Source organism: Filicampus tigris, chromosome 19 (assembly GCF_054856515.1).
Source record: "Filicampus tigris isolate MCC_2025a chromosome 19, RoL_Ftig_1.0, whole genome shotgun sequence".
Taxonomy (NCBI): domain Eukaryota; kingdom Metazoa; phylum Chordata; class Actinopteri; order Syngnathiformes; family Syngnathidae; genus Filicampus; species Filicampus tigris.
The window spans coordinates 9,580,828-9,598,514 of record NC_141235.1 but is presented as its reverse complement, the minus strand read 5'-3'; the positions used below and the strand labels follow the sequence as shown (position 1 = coordinate 9,598,514).

Below are 17,687 nucleotides of genomic sequence, written 5' to 3'. Positions count from 1 at the left end.
AAGTTGAGGTTGAAGAAGGCATGTTGAGGGAAGCTCAGAAGCCGCGTGGAATTGAGTGCCAACAAACTGCCAGAGATGTGGAGAGGATTCCATAGGAGGGCTGTGAGGGACACCAGCCAGAGTATTGAGCTCGTTAGTGAAGCCAACACCAAGGGGTCCCATGCAGACGTGACATTCGATAGCCGAGACTGAAGGTTGTGTTGCTCCATTGCTAAAATGACGGGGGGGGGGGGGGGGGGGGGGGGGTTATGGAAAGGGAGGGGTTGAACTGAGATTGAATTTCCTCGGAACAGCATTCCAGAAAAAAATCAAGACTGGACAAACATGAGGCGACCCGGACGGACAAGATCGTGGATGTTCCCCGAGCAAACAAGTGGTGCCGGATTCGGTGCGGAACCCGGTCTGAGTTTAGAAGGACCGACGGCGGGTGGGGGGGGGTCTCCGCTGAGGACACATCGACAAACAACGATTTGAAGGACATGATGACAGAGCGACGGGCAAACAAGCCGCTAAGCAACACGAGAGGAACAATGTGATTGTTCAAGTTTGCTTTCAGTGAGTAGAACTTTTTTTTTTTTTTTCCAGCGGACTGTGATCTGTATGTATTTTTTTTAACTGGACAAAGTCCCTCTGTTGCAGTATCTCCTTTTCTACTTCTAAAGCCATTAGCAATGCTAATTAACCGTATTCACTCATGGGACTATCACTCTGGTTTCAGGCGATTTAGTCTTTGCTGTTCAGCAGTTCCTCGGGGGAGACGCCCGCGGAGCGGTCTTACTCGTGACGGCGCGCAGGATGGACAGCAGTGACCAACAGGATGAAGAAAAAGGGGGGGAGACGGATAAAGAGATGAAAAACCATCTGAACATCGTGGAAAAAGGCGTGACGGAGATCAAAAAAAATGAGAAAGAGAAGAAGAGGCGCGGATGGGCGCTGAGCGAGAGGCTGGCCATTAACGTCTCGGGGATGCGCTACGAAACCCAACTTCGCACCTTGGCCCAGTTCCCCGACTCCATGCTCGGCGACCCCCAAAGAAGGTCACGCTACTTTGACCCCATGCGAAATGAACTCTTCTTGGACCGAAACCGGGCCTGCTTTGACGCCATCCTCTACTTTTACCAGTCGGGCGGCCGGCTCCGGAGGCCCGCCAACATCCCCCTGGACATCTTCATGGAAGAGCTGCTCTTCTACGAGCTGGGAGAGGACATCATGGAGCGCTTCAAGGACGACGAAGGCTTTTCCAAAGAGGAAGAGAGGCCGTTGCCCTCCAACCAAATGCAGAAAAGACTCTGGATGCTGTTCGAACACCCGGAATCCTCGTCGGCCGCCCGCATCATCGCCATCATCAGCGTCATGGTTATTGTGGTGTCCATCCTCATCTTCTGCCTGGAGACGCTGCCGGATTTCCGCGTCGAGAAAGAGACACGAGAGGTACGGAATGCGAATGCAAAAAGAAAGATGATGAATCGGTGCGCTCCATTTCTCATGACGTTTGACCTTGAAGCTAAGAGTTAGCGACCCTGTGAGTTTTTTTTTTTTTGCTAGCTCCTTGTTTCTATGTAGAAGCAAGCGGCAATCTTATTCCTCTGTGAGAGAAAAATAAAGACCCTTGTCCCTTGGGCCTAAGCCGTGTTACATTTATGATGCTTGGATTCAGGAATGTGTAAAAACGCAGTGTGCAGGAAAGGTCACGCGCGGCGACCAGACGCACGGGCGAAGCACTGCCAAAGTCTACTGCCGGCTTAGAACGGAAGATTAAAAGCTCTCGCTGGACGAGTCGAACGCATGGGGTCATGTTAATGCATTCTTTCAGGGCTTCAGCAATGGCCTCTGCGTGCGGGCGCCGCCAGGAAAGTACTGTAACTTTGTCCGGTCCGAGTCAGCTCAATTGGAGGCCCGCCGAACCGCGCTGGCAGTCGGTGCTACGGGATGGTGATGAATGGGAAGCGCTACAGCGAGACGCTCTCGTATTTCTCTTCAGACATCTCACAAGGTTAAATTTAGTTTGAGGAGAGCCCTCAGTGGCGATGATCTCATACTGTAGAGCAGATACGCATCTTTAGTGATAAACACAGTCGCTGACCTACTACTGAATGTCATTTCGAAAAAGGATCATCCAAAAACATCAAACGCATAACTAGTCTGGCTTGTATTAAAACGTATTCACCGGCAGACATTTTCAGACCCTCTTTTACCCTGTTTGGAAAAAAAATTGAAAAAAAAAATTCCTGGGATTGAATGGCTGGACTGTGAAAAGACGAATAAATTGGTCAATGGCAGTGAATGAGTTAAATAGACATCTACCTCCCTTGTCCATTTGCACGGCCTTTTCTTAAATGTAAATTGCCACTATCCGCGAATGTGACGCTAACTGTCATGCAAAATGGAAAGACAGGTGCACCGCAAGAGAGATCGGGGCAGCTATGATTGATATGTAAAGCCACAAATGTCAACTGGTTTTAATGATGGCTGCCAAAAGTGACAGCCAATGAGATGGCGAACACGCTGAAGTTACGCTTATCACAATACTGAGAAAACGCTATCGCCTGGGGGATGTGTGTAAAATGGAGTTAAATATAGCCAAGCTTTTCAAACGGTTGACTATTTTGCCAAACGTGTTTATTCGATTTCTGGGTATGAGTCACATGAGAAGGTGACCTGCACCGGTTTATCTTGTTTTATCTTAACTTAGGTTAGGAAATGGCAAGCTAAAGTGGTCATTTTCACGTATTTCAGTAGTTTCATCTAGAACATAATTTAAAGCTAAAACTGCCCGTTTTTTGGCCACCATTATTTTTAATTCCTTTGGTTAGAGCGGAAGTCAACCCAAACATATTTTTTCCAAGAATGTGTTCCCAGCAGGCCCACTAGTTGAAACACAGCATTCTGATTGATTGTGCGTCAGTGGAATATAAATTAAGCAGCAAAATGCACTCATTTTTAGCCATCTCTGGGGATGGCCATTTTGTCTCTCCGTCGACTGAAAATGACATCACAACTGCTGACAACGACCACTCACGGCTGACTTGATTTCTGAATCTGAGCCGCGATTGGTCATTGTGAACAGTTGTGATGTCATTTTCAGTCGACAGAAAGACAAAATGGCCGCCCCCGGGGATGGCTAAAAACGAGTGGATTAACACTTATTCCACAAACGCAATATTTATCAGAACGCGCTGTTGCAACTAGTGGGCTTGCATAAAACATATTCTTGAAAAAAAATTGTGTGTTGACTTCCCTTTTAAATGTGAAAGGAAAGTAGTAGAAAATGACTTTGAAAAATCTGTTCTTCTTTGTGGTTTGTCTACCACTCAGGAATATTTTTACAAGCACCACGGCCAAGGGAAGAACATGTCCGAGGCCATGCCTCCACCGGCTAACGTTTTCCACGACCCCTTCTTCATCGTGGAAACCGTGTGTATATTCTGGTTCTCTTTTGAGCTCATCATGCGCTTTTGTTGCTGTCCCAGCAAGATACACTTCTTCAAAGACGTCATGAACATCATCGACTTCAGCGCCATTTTGCCCTATTTCGTCACTCTGGGAACAGAGCTAGCTAAGGAAAGCGAAACCAGCCCGGCCACGTCGTTGGCGATTATCCGAGTCATCCGGCTCGTGAGGGTCTTCCGTATCTTCAAGCTGTCTCGTCACTCCAAAGGTCTTCAGATCCTCGGTCAGACGCTGAGGGCGAGCATGCGTGAGCTGGGCCTTCTCATTTTTTTCCTTTTTATCGGCGTCATCCTTTTCTCCAGCGCCATCTACTTCGCCGAGGCCGACCACAGCGACACGTCCTTTGTCAGCATACCGCATGCGTTCTGGTGGGCTGTGGTCACCATGACAACAGTGGGCTACGGAGACATGCACCCGGAGACGGTGTGGGGTAAACTGGTGGGCTCCATGTGCGCCATCGCCGGCGTGCTTACCATTTCCCTACCGGTGCCGGTCATTGTGTCCAATTTCAGCTACTTCTACCACCGGGAGACGGAATGTGAGGATCGATCCCGGTACAAGCATGTCACAAGCTTGCCGTGGGAGGACGAGGACCCAGAGGGGGAGGAGGCACAAGAGGGGAACCTGTACCCTGAGGGGGATTATTATGCCATCGGAGGTACCTATAACAATCTGAATGGGACCGTTCTTGGTAACGTGGGTCAGAGCGCAGAATTAGAAGGAAATATACACTTAAGGGAACCGATGGTCACCCAGGTGTGAAAAAGAGCTTCTTCAAGACACACACAAAAAAAAAGGATGATAAAATGGGAGGAAGAAGTGGGAAAAAAAAATGTACTTGATCATTCATATTCAGTAAAAATGTCTTACAGAACGTGTGGAATTTGTATATTCTCAAGTTCCCTCATCCAAATAAGCTTTTTGATTTTGCTCGACTTTGACAATGTGCGTGTCCAGACACTATGACGTCTTACTTTGCCACTTTGCATATTTTCAACTGGAAACATTGAGACGGTCTCGATTTGGAAAAGCTCACGTTGCAAACACACCGAGACCTCTCGTAAACTAAAGCCAACATTCTCGGCAATCTTTCGGTCATGCGCGAGGCTCACGGTGGTGCCGTTTTGGCCCACGTGACCCGAGTCAAATGACCTCACCATGCTGTAATTAACCAGAACATGCAACTGATTTGTGATTTGACATGAATGTGACTGTTATGTGCTCAATGGTTGAATAAAATCTATATTTTACTAAACTTTTAGAACAAAGCAGTGGTTATTTGTTTGATTCTACATTACACACCGATCGACCACTTCATTAGTTACACCTTAAGTGACATCTTTATGAGTGACCTTTTGCGCAGCTACGGGACTTCAGTATAAGCTGTTTTTATCCTTCGTTTTCCTGGAACACTGAGGCCTTTCTTTCCATAGAATGTGAATGATGACCCATGGAAGGCATGTGTACTCCAATACACACACATGCTGGTTTGTGTTAGTGTCGCTGTCGCACATGCAAAGGCGTACTGTATACTACAGTTTAAAAAAAGAACAGGATTTCCAAACCACCAAAGCAACACTAGCGTCATTTCTAAAGGAATGTGGCCGAGTATTAGATATGAACGGTTGATTTTGAGGTTGGATTGAAGCAAAGCGCAATATTGTCCCCTTCTCAAATAATGGCCTATTTTCACCCCCCCCCCCCCAAAAAAAAAAATTAAACATCCCCATGATGCTGGCCACCTGTGCTAAGATCACCACAACCACATCTTTAGTTGAACAAATCATTAAATTCTACCCCTGAAGTGTTTCGTTAAGTTGTTCATGTTTTCAGATTTTTTTTTTTTTTTTAATGACTAATTCCATTATTTTAGGAGGGTGACAATATGCAACTTCCATTTAATATTTACTGTCAGACAATACAACAATACTCACAGGCATATGCTCTTTATCCTCTGCAAAAGCGTAGTTGAGAAAACTGAACTGTATTATACTGCCACCCGGTGGCCAAGTTGCACACACCAAAAGGATTTACAATATTACACATTTTTCCCTCAAGTTACAAACGTGGCTAAACTGGTATCTCAAGGCATCACTGCACATATAGCCACTCAATTGTTAGCAGTGATCTCTCATCTCTATAGGCCAGAGTAAAATGGATCGAAAATGAACACTGAAAGACTTACGAAAATACTTTATTTTCATTCAAATGCGTTCCAGTCTGACGAAATGCCTGCGAGGTACAAACACATCCTTCTCTAATCTTTATTGCTCGGACAAAAACACACTGTAACACTGAAATACAGCCATTTTTCATAAATACATTTTAAACATACACTCAAATAAATAAACTTCAATAATATTAACCCTTAAACATACAACAAAGAAAATTGTTGAAAACAATAAAAAATTACATTTTTTGATCTGTACATCCATTTTCTGCTTAATGGCAAATGTTACCATTTTTAAATATTTGAATTGAAAAATTCCCCTGTAAATGTACACAATTCACTTCCTTGCTTCACTTTTCCACTGAGAATTGAGGACTGAGCATGGACTCCTGCGACATTCCAAGAAGGTCATCAGAGTCCAGGTTGATGTTTGTCTCCCTTACCGGCGCCTGCTCGGCGAGCGCAGTCTCCCTCGGGAGGGTATCTTTGAGCGGCAGGAATCGGGTGAAGGGGACGGCGTTCCGATCCAGGGATCGCCTGGAAGCCAGCGACACGGGGAATCCGTGACGCGGGGACAGGAAGCGGGTGTACCCGTCTGCCAGCAGTAACTCTTGGAAGGTGCAGTCGTCCTCTGAGAAGTGTGTCTGCAAAAAGTTGGAACGAGGCAACCGGACTTTTGTTGATTGTTGAAGATGCTTTGAATTGAATCCAAAGGCTTCATAAGTTCTCAATTTTTGATGACATATGCGCACTCTTTCACAGCTCTTCCGGAATTTAGAAAAGTGGTCCAAAAAATGTTTTGGTGTTGCCCCCCAAGCACGTCAATGACAGGCCCCATTCTTTGTTTACCTGTCCACTCAGAGATCCCCCGCTGTCGGCGCACAGAAACAGAGACGACCTCTGACCTTTAATAGCGATGTGGCCCGGTTTCACCGACTGTAACTGGAGCACACCTGTAAATATTCAAATACAATTTGAATGTGAAGGCCTTGGGCAAGTCAACAAAATATTTAAAGTTTTGCTGTTGTAAAAATCGGCGTCCCGGCATTTCACAACAAAGAAATAAGAGTTTACAGAACTAATTGGCCCTTGTAGTGTCCCCAAACTTAAAGATGTAAGTAAAAACAACTCAATTGTTTTGGAGCAAACCACTTGCTTTGTTTTTTTTTGTGCTTACTAACACCGTCGCCGTAAATGTCACTAATTAATATTGTCAAGTTTTTCCAAGTTAAATGACTATTATAGTCCTAACATGCATGTTTTTGGGAGGTGGTAGGAAGCAGCATTACTCGCAGAGAACCCACACAAGCATGGGAAGAACATGCCAAGTCCCCAAAGGAAGGCCGGAGCAGAGATTCCAACCCTGAGCCACTGAGCCGTCAGGCAGAACTGGCAACCGCTAGTTAACCGTGCTTCCTGTCAAGATTATCTGCAGAAAAATCAACAACAAAAAAAATCACTCACTGTAAGGAGTCTGAACATCGCTTCCGGATACGCTTCCATCCTGGCTGATCTGCAGGTACATCCCTCGTCTGTGATTTTCTGCAAAAAAACAAAAAACAAAAGAAAAACATAAAAATATCACTAAACAAACGATGTTGTGTGTTAAATTGGATCCGAATATCTAATATGAAATACTGTACCTGTGTAAAGATGCCCCTCCCTGACTTGGCTGTTAAAGGCGAAAAGTGGGTTGGAGTCCGCAAGATAAAAAGAAAGAGAGACAGGAAGTAGGATTGTGAGGAGAAAAAAGCACCAAAAAGTGTTGTTTGCTAACCAAAACATTTGGAGACAAAAAGAAAATGTGACAGATGTTTTAGACTGATCCCTGATATAAATAACAATAACAATAATTAATAATAATAATAATAATGATAATAAATACAAAATAATTAATAAATAAATGCAAAAAATTCTTTGCTTAAATAAGAAATATTATGGCTCCTGTAAAGCAAGTTCTTTTCTGTTAATTCGAAAGAAGTTTGCGCCTTTATAAAGGAGCCGGCCGGAGAAGGAGGGTCTTCATGACTCAGACATAAAGTCTGATTTAATGCTCAACGGAACTTCTCCCACTATATATGGCCCTCTTCCTTGTTTTTTTTTTTTTCTTAAGACGTTCAAAAATGTAGAATTCCCAGTAATGTCTCACTGTTTTCATTCTTTCCTCCCACTATTCTGAAGTAGGAATAGATAACAAAACCTTGGAATGTTTGCTATTTGTTCAATTTTCGGACTATCACATTCCATCAGATGCATGCAACCTATGACGTTTGACTTAAATGAATAAAAGGAATTCATAATTTTGAACTGTTCCCGACTCACGCTTGACAGCATCATTGCCCGTCTATGATTATAATTTATCAAGTCTAAGAGTCTCCTTATTTTTCCTTTTCCATGTCCACTCATGAGACCCCAATTTACCGTAAACCGCATTGTGTTTCCTCTTAAAAAATTGTACAAAACAAACGCGTCCCACTGCGTCATCGTCTGCATCAATTACAAGACGTCCAATGGCGTTTTTAACTTTGTGCGCGTTTATCTTAGTTTGATGGGTGTTTGTTTAAGAGAATAACGAGAGGAAGAGTGGGCGAAAGGATTCATGAGCACAAGAGCAAACTGTGTTTACGTGAGTGCAGCTGTGCAATGACTTGCAGGTCTGCTGGTAAATGAACTTTCTTGTAAACCTTCACCTCGATACAAACACGAATGAGCATAAATTTCAACATAAATGTGCCTTGATGCACGTAGATTTGAAAATGATGACGAACGGCCCGTGTCGTATTTCAAATAAACATTTAGCTGGATGACAAATTAGCCCAGTGTACAATAATCCAAACTTTTTTCTTTTTTTTTTTTTAAATGAGCTGGCATTGTGTCAAAATTAGGATCTTTGGACTTAAGACCAGTTGGCCTAAAGGAATGATTTTCAAAGCATGGTGGAGTACTACTACCACTGGTGCTACATGGGCTCCCTCTAGTGGTATATTTAAGAATCAGAGCCTTAAGCACTGATCAGTTGTATTTAACTTTTTGGTACGATACATTTGCGTCTCATCTTCATGCACTATTTGTATTCAAATTTGTATTTAAATACAATATTTTATCTGTTTACGTGCAATGCATTCTAATTATATATCAGGTTTATATTATATTGTATATTAATATTTAATTATATAGCGTTTTGGGGATTTGTTAGAAAATTGTTCATATGAAGCCTAGTTCCGAGAAAGAATAGTGACTAGTTGATGACGTTACGTTATCGTTAAAATGTTCTCATGCTCCAATGACCACACAAGGTTGTTCCAGGGATTTACAAAAGAGTTGGACAGTTTTAAGACCCATTCTGCCCCCACAGGGGTGTAAACTAACTTTGCGACTTTCCAATAAAATGTTCAGTGTCACAAATATTTACGTCCTTCTTTGATGACGGTCCGTGTCTCTTTTGGTCATTGGATGTTACGTTTGGAACATGATATTTAAAATTGAAAAACGACTCGTTATTTGATTTTCGTTTTAATATCTAAATGTCGGCGGCACGGTGGTCGACTGGTTAGCACGTCCGCCTCACAGTTCAGAGGTCGTGGGTTCGATCCCGGCTCCGGCCTCCCTGTGTGGAGTTTGCATGTTCTCCCCGTGCCTGCGTGGGTTTTCTCCGGGCACTCCGGTTTCCTCCCACATTCCAAAAACATGCATGGTAAGTTGATTGGATACTCTAAATTGCCCCTAGGTGTGATTGTGAGTGCGGATGTTTGTCTCTGTGTGCCCTGCGATTGGCTGGCAACCTGTTCAGGGTGTCCCCCGCCTACTGCCCAAAGACAGCTGGGATAGGCTCCAGCACGCCCCGCGACCCTTGTGAGGAGAAGCGGTACAGATAATGGATGGATGGATATCTAAATGTCAAAATTGAAATACAGCTTGATTTTCTTGTTTGATGTCTGGAACGAGTAAGAAAATGTCTAAAACAGCTTGATGTTCAGTTTTTAATTCTAAAATTGAAAATAGAATATAACACAAGACACAAATCGAAATACAGGTGATATATTGGTCTTATAAACTCCCCATTAAACTTTCTAATTTTCATATTCAGATGGGTCCGTGTACCTTACTTTCATTCTATATTTAATAGTGAAACGCAAATCAAAAAACAAATTTAGGGTTGTATTTTCAATTTTCATTTTTGAAACAAAAATAGCATATTCATTTTAACGGCCCTTTTAAAAATAAACAACAAAATATGTGGAGTTTTCTGGAAAGGGCTCGAATTTCCGTATTTCCTGTTTCAATATAAAATTTTCCATTTTTACGCTTTTCAGCCGTTGGTTCGCGCTGCAGGAACCACAGTACGTAGTGTAGTAGCCACTAGCTACGCTTTCAGAGCGAGAAAGGAAGGAGAAATGGCTTGCAATCGTTTATTTTACAACGTCAAAACAGTAACTCCCCTGGGCCACAAGAGGGCGCGCAGGGTTAGCGCATGCAAGAGTCTCTACCATAACATCCCCCTTTCTGAGTACATTATGAACTACTTTAATTCGAAATGTTTCAGTGTAGAATGTAAATCTTGGAATAGAGGTGGTGTGAAGGAAGAACCATTCAGAGGAGAACTTTTGGAATTGCTCGGTTAAGACCGTGTGGTGCTGGGGGGAAGCGGGTGTACCGTGATGGTTCCGATCAAACAGATCCACACCAACTAGCTCCCAGGGACGTGTTGGGAATTCCGTGAGCAGCAGTGTTTCTCTGTGTTGTAGTTTCTCTTTAGCACATGTGACACATTCAGACACTATGTGTTGGTAGCTGTAAGTGCGGACTCCACTAAACATACGAGACTGAGACAGCTCCGAATTGAAGGGCTTGCAATCGTTTACTTTACAAAGTCAAAACAGTAACTCCTCTGGGCCACCAGAGGGCGCGCAGGGTTAGCGCATGCAATGAGTCTCCACCATATCAACCATCTCGCCCAGACTTCAAATTGTTTTTTTTATTGTGTTGTTTGTAAAGTGCTTTGTCGCAGCTCTATGAAATGCGCTATATAAATAAAATTGTATTGTAATAAAAGGCCATAATACACAAGTGTTGATCAATAAATTAACATAAAACACTATATACAATTGACACCGGAAAAGAGCCAAAAATGTCAGGTCTGATCAAAAGCCAGCGAATAGAAGTGTACCTGCCTCGGTGATAACGTACATTTTGGCCACTTTGCTCCACTACCAACATAAATAAATAAACACATGATAATAAATAAATAAATAAATAAATAAATAAGTATGTATATATGTATGCTCGCATGCACACACGCATGCACGCACGCACCTACGCACGCATGCATGTACATATTTTCGTTTAAGAATTAAAAATTGAAAATCAAAAATGTTTTTGACTTTATAATATCCAATGACCAAAAGAGACACGCACCCGGTTTTACTTATTTATTTTATTCTTACGACAGAAAATCGAATACAGCACGGACCCAAATGGAAAAACGGCTCGTCTATTTATTTTTGGATTCCCGGAAGTTGTCTCGACAGCATTTCTCGTACTGACCAGAAGCAACGATTTCCATTCCAGAGTGAGCCAAGCAATCATCATGGCGCGTCACCAGGTGGCGCTAGTGTGCAAAGTGCCGATCAACTAACAGACGAAGAAGGCTGGCTTCCATTGGTGCACGTAACTTGAGGCCTGCCGGTGATTTAGAACAGGTGTGCGGAACGGCATTCATCGAGTGCAGTGCACAGGTGCGGCAAGATGGCGACCGCCCGCCCGCCCGCCCGCTTGGCGTTTTCTCGCGTAAGTGTGCGCACGAGGAAATGTTTGTCATTTTTGGGCCGTTTCTCACAATGCCATTTTGTTTGTTGCAGGATTTGCACACTTGAGGGACGCAACTTCGTTTGAACAAGCAGAAACAAAAGATTGGCATGGATTGGTGCACGTGACGTGAGGCCTGCTGGTGATTTGGAACAGGTGTGCAGAAGGGAAATCGTCACGTGCAGTGCACGAGAGTGGCAAGATGGCGACCGACCGCTTGGCGTTTTCTCAGGTAAGTGAGCACACGAGCAAATGTTTGTCGTTTTTTGGCCGTTTGGCCAATGGCATTTTGTTTGTTGAAGGATTTGCACACTTGAGGGAGGTAACTTCGTTTGAGGTTTGAGCACAGCAATCTCAATTCACTTCCCTTTGCTTGGTTTAGCACATTGTCCTTTTTGTTTGTTTTGCTATGATTTCAAATTATTTTGGTTTGTTTTAATGCTGGCCAGCTTTTTTTTTGTTTTTGTTTGTTTCATTGTTGTCAGTGACAATGCCTTCGCACTCTGTAATGGTTCTTGTTTAACTCATTGTTTAGGGGTTTTATTGAATATGGTGCATTTCCTTAGAGGTGGTATGAATGTTTTGCCAACTTGTGATTATGGTTTTTGTGTACCCTTTCACGCCAATTGTCACGAATTTTCATTTAAACCCTTTCCGCTCCAAATGGTCAAAAATCTCGACTGTATTCTTCCGCTGCCGGTTAAAAAAAACAAAAAGAAACCTTTTGCAAGCATTCATTTCTCCGGTTTCCTGTCGGAGGGGACACTTCATCCGATTTGGACGGCAAAGCTAGCCTCATGCCATGCTGTAATTTTGGACTGCAAACCTGAGGTAAGTTGTGCTAAAATGAAAACATGAATGGTCTTAATGTGTACCTGTGCCGATGACAAGTATCTTTCAATACATTTCACGGATTCGGTTAGATGCTAATTCACTGTGGTCAACCGCAATGTATTTTCGGCAGCAAGCACTAACATGTATTTTCTTTCGAAACTGTCGCTCTAGCTAGTATCTGTCATTATTACAACATTCGCATGTTCAGATATAAACGTAATTTCTGTTGTTTGCAGAACTAAATATGAAGGCAGGGCTCCTTCAATACAAAGCAAGCAGGTGGACCTCAGACCAGGTGAAAATAATTGTCAAGTTTCAGCTTGTTTGACATTTATGGATGGAACTGTGTACAAGTTGATTCCATCTTGTCTAAACTGATTTCTTTTTTTTTTTTTTTGTCTTAGTCCAATTGGAAAGGGACAGGCTGCCCAAATGTGCGAACTTCATCGATGCCTCAACAGAAACTGTTTTGTGAGCCGAAGTGATATGTTCACGGTCTACACTGAAAGGTTGCTCCAGCTGAGCGGGAGGAAAAGCTTTTTTTTTTTTTTTTTTCTCTTCAAACAAATGTAAGCGTCAAGGAGCTAATGTGCAGTGTGGTGGTTTTAGGGAGCACTCAGTCATAGTGATCAACACTAAAACCTTTATCTTTTTTGTACGTTTACTGTGAACATGCAAGTTGAGTTTGTTCTCAAACCTGTGATTGTTGTACTGTACCCTGCGTTTTTTTGTGGCTTATGTTGCAAGGTGACGTTGGAGTGGGATGAGCGAGAGGCACCAAGATCCACCAGACGAGGGTGAGAAAACCAACAAAGACACAAATGACATGCGTGCGAAATTCAAAATATATATTTCGATTGCAGTGTGAAGACCAGCAATGCACAAAAGCAGCTTTATAGGGCCGACGAATGGAAAAGCTGGGCAAAGGTAACAAAGCACATGGCAATTTTGAAAAGCACAACTAGAATGTTTTTTTTGTGACTGTCCAGCTAGGTCGCTGCTAAGCCCAAGTCGCCACCTACAACTGCTGCAGCGCCTCCGTCTGCGCCGCCCTCGCCCGATCGGCAGTCAGCCGACTCGAACCTTCAGCAGATCTTCGGCTGTGCGAGTCATTTCTTTGCTTCATATTTTCCCCTTTCAGTCATGTTTACCCCCCACACCTCCTTGTTGATGACTTGCAGGGCAGCAGTGGAGTGGGACGGCCCGAGAGGCAGCAAGAATGGCCGGACGAGGGAAATCATGCGCACACAATGAAGTGAGCAGCACGCAACTAATAGCAGGTTATGCATTTGGCAGGCTGGGCGATGAGCCGGATGGGACAAAAGGACGCGCGAGTGAGGGGAACAGGCTAAGTTGACGCTCCAATCAAATAAGCAAGTGACATACAACTCGGCTAATCTGTTTTATTTCTGATAGTTTGCTGTGTGGATTCTGCAGCCGTAATCGGGACAAAATCTGAGGTGGACCACTTCCCCGAGAGGCGTCGCCCTAGACTCTTGTGCGTCGACAGACCCAGCCAGCCAACCAACCACCCACCCACCGAGCGAGCGAGCGAGCGAGCCAGCGAGCCTTGTCCTGAGGAAAAACGGCTTCCCTGAAAGCGTCTGACTGTCGTGTTGAATTCTTGTGAAATGCTGTTTGAGTTGACATTGTGTGAACTGTTGCCGCCTGCTCATCCGGGAAGGGCTTCCATCCTCCGTCTGTGCTCACTACACGAGGTGGTGGTGGTGTCACGAACCTTGGTCCACTGTGGGTTTGCTTGAAGGGCTCCACGAATGCACTTGACATGTCGTTGCAGGATGAAGAAGCTCGGGATGGAGCCCACCACGTCCGGTGGATGCACATAAAAGTGCAAATGTGTGGCAATATCATGGCAATGAGCAAAAGTGTCATGTTGTGCGTTGGTGCTTCTGGAAGAGGAGCTGGGAACGAAAAGCCCGGCCAAAGGGGTACTTGAGAGGTCTTGCTAGTCTGTGTTGTAGGGCTGATTCGTCAAGAAGTGACTGGCACAAAACAAATCTGTTTTTTTTGTTTTGTGCGGCAGATGAGTCTCATGGGACACGAGGCCAGTGAACAAGTACGTACACCCCTAAAATTGGGAATTGTGGCCCAAAAGTCATGGGTCCCACCTGTCCTGCTCATCCAACCTCATTCCCCTCTTTGTTCACTTCCTGCACGTTGTGGGATGGGCAGAGAGGCCGGTACCAGGCAGCATCCGACAGAAGAGGGCAAGCCACAAAGGAGACGTTGCAATCAAAGACGCAACTGGCGCTCCCAGTTTGGTTCCGCTGCTTTTGCCGTGTGGATTCTGCAGCGAGTGTCTGGGACAAGAGCCGAGCAGAAGAGTTTCCTCTCAGGAAATGGAGTCTCGTCTCGTTTTGTATTGAGGTAACATCGTAGAAGACCACATTGTGTGAAATGCTGCCCACTTGGCAGCCTGGCCGTCCTGTAAGGGGATTGGTCCCTCACTACAAATGCGCTGGACTTGTTGCAGGGTGGAGAAGGAGCCAGATGGGTCAAAGGTCAGCTTGATGTGTCCGCCTCGCATTAGCCAGTGGTGAGCCTGCAGTTGACATGAACCTTCATAAGAATTCTGCCATGATTTGTTGTATGATTCATATCCCCCCCCCCCCCCCATCTGTTTTAGACAGTTACGCAGCAGCAGTGTGGTGGGATGGTGTAAAGGACCACCACTCAAGCAGCCAATAAGGTGACAAACACACACCTGCTTGTACTGACTGTTTTGCAGGATGAACAATGAGCCCGATGGGGCTAACCCGCAATGAAATGAGCTTGTGACGTCTAACTACAGTATATCCTCTGTTGCTGTTGCAGCAGCAGGGTCCAGAAGCCGCTAGGTACGAGAGTCACCTGGGAGAACCACAACAGGGTCAGAAGTATGTCAAAATCAAAGTGACAGTTACAAAAGCAAAACTGATTATGTGCTTCTTTAGCAACTTTGGAAGAGGAGCTGAATGCAAGGCTGGACCGAGGTAACAAAATGCATGGCAAATATAGAACCAAGTGGCACTCAATGTCCCCCTCCCCCTCTCTTCGCAGGGCTCAGAAGGCCATCGGTGTGATGAAAAAGAGGAACGAAGGCTTCAAGAAGAACTGCTCGGCTTTTGAGGTGAGTATCAAAGTCGTACTCGTTAACATGGATGTCAAGGCCTGTTGCGTTCTTTCTTCTAGGTAGCGTTCCCCAACGAGAGGTGCAGATGCTACGGTGCTTGGAGGGAAAAGCGTCAAGAATAGGGAGAGTATGTTTTTCTTCTTCTTCCACTTGGTGTGTTTGTCTCCTCTCTGTCACTAACTCACTGGGTGTGCACTGACTAACACTAACAGCAATTTGTACTGAGCCGTGTGTCAAGGCAGCAATTTGTTGGAGTAACTTGTTCTCTAAAATATTGTTTAAACATGTTTGTATTTTCTTTTGTCCGAAGCGACATGTAAAGCTTCCTTTTTGTATGTGTTGAAAGTGCTTTTGTACTTGAATTAAAATTGTGAATTGGATAAACCTCTTGGAATGAGCCATCTCATTTTAAAGGGGTCTAAAAATGTTGTCAATTGCTCTTTTTGTGTGTCTGTCATTTATCAATGCAGCCTGCTTTAGGCTTAGTCAGATATTTGAGCATTTCATAGCACCGCTAACATTACAAAGTGACATGGTCAGACCCGAATACTAGCCGCTAGGTACGAGAGTCACCTGGGAGAACCGCAACAGGGTCAGAAGTATGTGTCAAAATCAAAGTAAAACTGTTTATGTGCTTGTTTAGCAATGGTGGAAGAGGAGCTGGAATCAAGGCTGGACCAAGGTAACAAAACGCATGGCAAATATAGAAGCAAGTGGCACTCAACGCCGACCCCCCCATCCCGCTCTTCACAGGGCTCAGAAGGCCATCGGTGTGATGAAAAAGAGGAACAGATCAGCTTTTGAGGTGAGTATCAAAGTGGTACACGTTAACATGGATGTCAAGGCCTGTTACGTTCTTTCTTGGTAGCGTTCCCCAACGAGAGGTGCAGACGCTACGGTGCTTGGAGGGAAAAGCGTCAACAATAGGCAGAGTATGTTTTTCTTCTTCCACTTGGTGTGTTTGTCTCCTGTCACTAACTCACTGGGTGTGCACTGACTAACACTAACAGCATTTTGTACTGAGCCGTGTGTCAAGGCAACAATGATTTGTTGGAGTAACTTGTTCTCTAAAATGTTTTGACATGTTTGTATTTTCTTTTGTCTGAAGCGACATGTAAAGCTTCCTTTTTGTATGTTCTGAAAGTGCTATTGTACTTGAATTAAAATTGTGAATTGGATAAACCATCTCGATTTAGAGGGGTCTAACAATGTCGTGTCAATTGATCTTTTTGTGTCTGTTGTCTGTCATCCTTTTATCAATGCAGTCTGGTGACTGCGTTTCCACTGAGCTTCAACCCTGTTTGCCAATTGAGCTAAAGTCAGTAAATGAGTTTGGAGCGTTGAAATGTAAAATCTGGGATGGTAATTATTGCATGTTTCGTTCAACGTAGTGACACCTGTGACCTTTGTTAGCTCTCGTTACGTATGTGACATGTTGATATTTGAGCGTTTCATAGCACCGCTAACATTCCAAAGTGACACGGTCAGACCCGAATCTTATTTGCTAGTTAGCAGTCACAGCATACGTTTGCAATGGTCAAATAAAAGAGCATTAACTGTGTGTGTAAAAACAATTCATAGAAAACACATTGGCAAGCATCTGCCTCCCAATCTTTTCACCCCAACCACAGGTCCACAACCCCCCGTGTATAGATTGAAAAAAAACCGACCATGTAAAGTAAGGTGTTTGGGGTGGGGGAGAGACCATGTGGAGTAAGGTGTTTTTTTGGGGGGAAAAAAGACCATGTATAGTAAGGCAATTTTTTTCGAAAAACAGGGTAAGGTGATAGTAAAGCGTTTTTATTTCGAAAAACGGAGTAAGGGTATAGTAACTTGTGTTTTTATTCGAAAAAAGATGACCATGTACACACCAAAAAGTAAACACTCATGTGAGTGTATACGCAAATGCATTTGACTTCCATCTGTGGTTCTGTTTACTTGCATGCAATGCACAGACCTATGTGAGTCTTGAACCCACAACCTCTGATTCACAATCCATGTCACTCTCCTCTGAGCCGGCTGGGACCTGAAGGTTATTGTGTCTCCTCGTCAATATATCTTCAACAATCTGCCTTCTGGACCGTAAGTACCAAAGGATTTTCTGCTGCAGTCATGCAGTGGTTGAAGAGTGTGGCAGAATGTAGATCCTGACGACTTTTTAAAATATGACCAGACATTAGTGTATATGCAAAGAGCTTAAAAATTAGAACAAATTCATATACTATAGAACTCTAATACTGCTAACATTACAAACACATACTGCACAGTGGAGAGAATGACACTGTTAGGGTAGGT

The 17,687-nt window shown here is 44.0% G+C and overlaps 3 protein-coding genes across 28 annotated transcripts; 2 read left to right on the top strand and 1 right to left on the bottom strand.

The window, feature by feature from the left end:
• Nucleotides 1-268: 268 nt before the first annotated feature.
• Nucleotides 269-4,705, top strand: LOC147129374 (potassium voltage-gated channel subfamily A member 1-like). Its single transcript, XM_086016423.1, has 3 exons — nt 269-555; nt 719-1,431; nt 3,316-4,705. The coding sequence occupies exons 2-3, from the start codon at nt 796-798 to the stop codon at nt 4,210-4,212; spliced, it is 1,533 nt and encodes a 510-aa protein (XP_085872549.1). The 5' UTR covers nt 269-555; nt 719-795; the 3' UTR covers nt 4,213-4,705.
• Nucleotides 4,706-5,863: 1,158 nt separating this feature from the next.
• Nucleotides 5,864-11,308, bottom strand: fgf21 (fibroblast growth factor 21). 3 transcript variants are annotated; one of them, XM_086017435.1, is made up of 4 exons: nt 11,165-11,308; nt 7,085-7,162; nt 6,470-6,573; nt 5,864-6,264 (listed from the first exon to the last, which is right to left on the bottom strand). In XM_086017435.1, the coding sequence occupies exons 1-4, from the start codon at nt 11,181-11,183 to the stop codon at nt 5,971-5,973; spliced, it is 495 nt and encodes a 164-aa protein (XP_085873561.1). In that variant the 5' UTR covers nt 11,184-11,308; the 3' UTR covers nt 5,864-5,970. The 3 variants fall into 3 exon arrangements, with proteins under 3 accessions (XP_085873561.1, XP_085873560.1, XP_085873563.1); XM_086017434.1 differs by lacking the exon at nt 11,165-11,308 and adding an exon at nt 7,264-7,444; XM_086017437.1 differs by lacking the exons at nt 7,085-7,162; nt 11,165-11,308 and adding an exon at nt 6,910-6,968.
• LOC147129372 (uncharacterized) lies at nt 11,173-16,577 on the top strand. Of its 24 annotated transcripts, none has more exons than XR_015082707.1 (17): nt 11,173-11,407; nt 11,479-12,256; nt 12,496-12,554; nt 12,664-12,828; nt 13,007-13,056; nt 13,123-13,186; nt 13,249-13,361; nt 13,441-14,336; nt 14,453-14,647; nt 14,754-14,816; nt 14,907-14,969; nt 15,098-15,117; nt 15,214-15,252; nt 15,320-15,389; nt 15,452-15,519; nt 16,036-16,074; nt 16,146-16,577. XR_015082707.1 is itself a non-coding variant. In XM_086017438.1 (13 exons), the coding sequence occupies exons 2-7, from the start codon at nt 11,628-11,630 to the stop codon at nt 13,855-13,857; spliced, it is 588 nt and encodes a 195-aa protein (XP_085873564.1). In that variant the 5' UTR covers nt 11,173-11,407; nt 11,479-11,627; the 3' UTR covers nt 13,858-14,336; nt 14,453-14,647; nt 14,754-14,816; nt 14,907-14,969; nt 15,095-15,519; nt 16,036-16,074; nt 16,146-16,577. The 24 variants fall into 24 exon arrangements, 2 of the variants coding, with proteins under 2 accessions (XP_085873564.1, XP_085873565.1); XR_015082709.1 differs by having other exon boundaries at nt 15,095-15,117; nt 15,456-15,519; XR_015082708.1 differs by having other exon boundaries at nt 15,095-15,156; nt 15,456-15,519.
• Nucleotides 16,578-17,687: the final 1,110 nt, after the last annotated feature.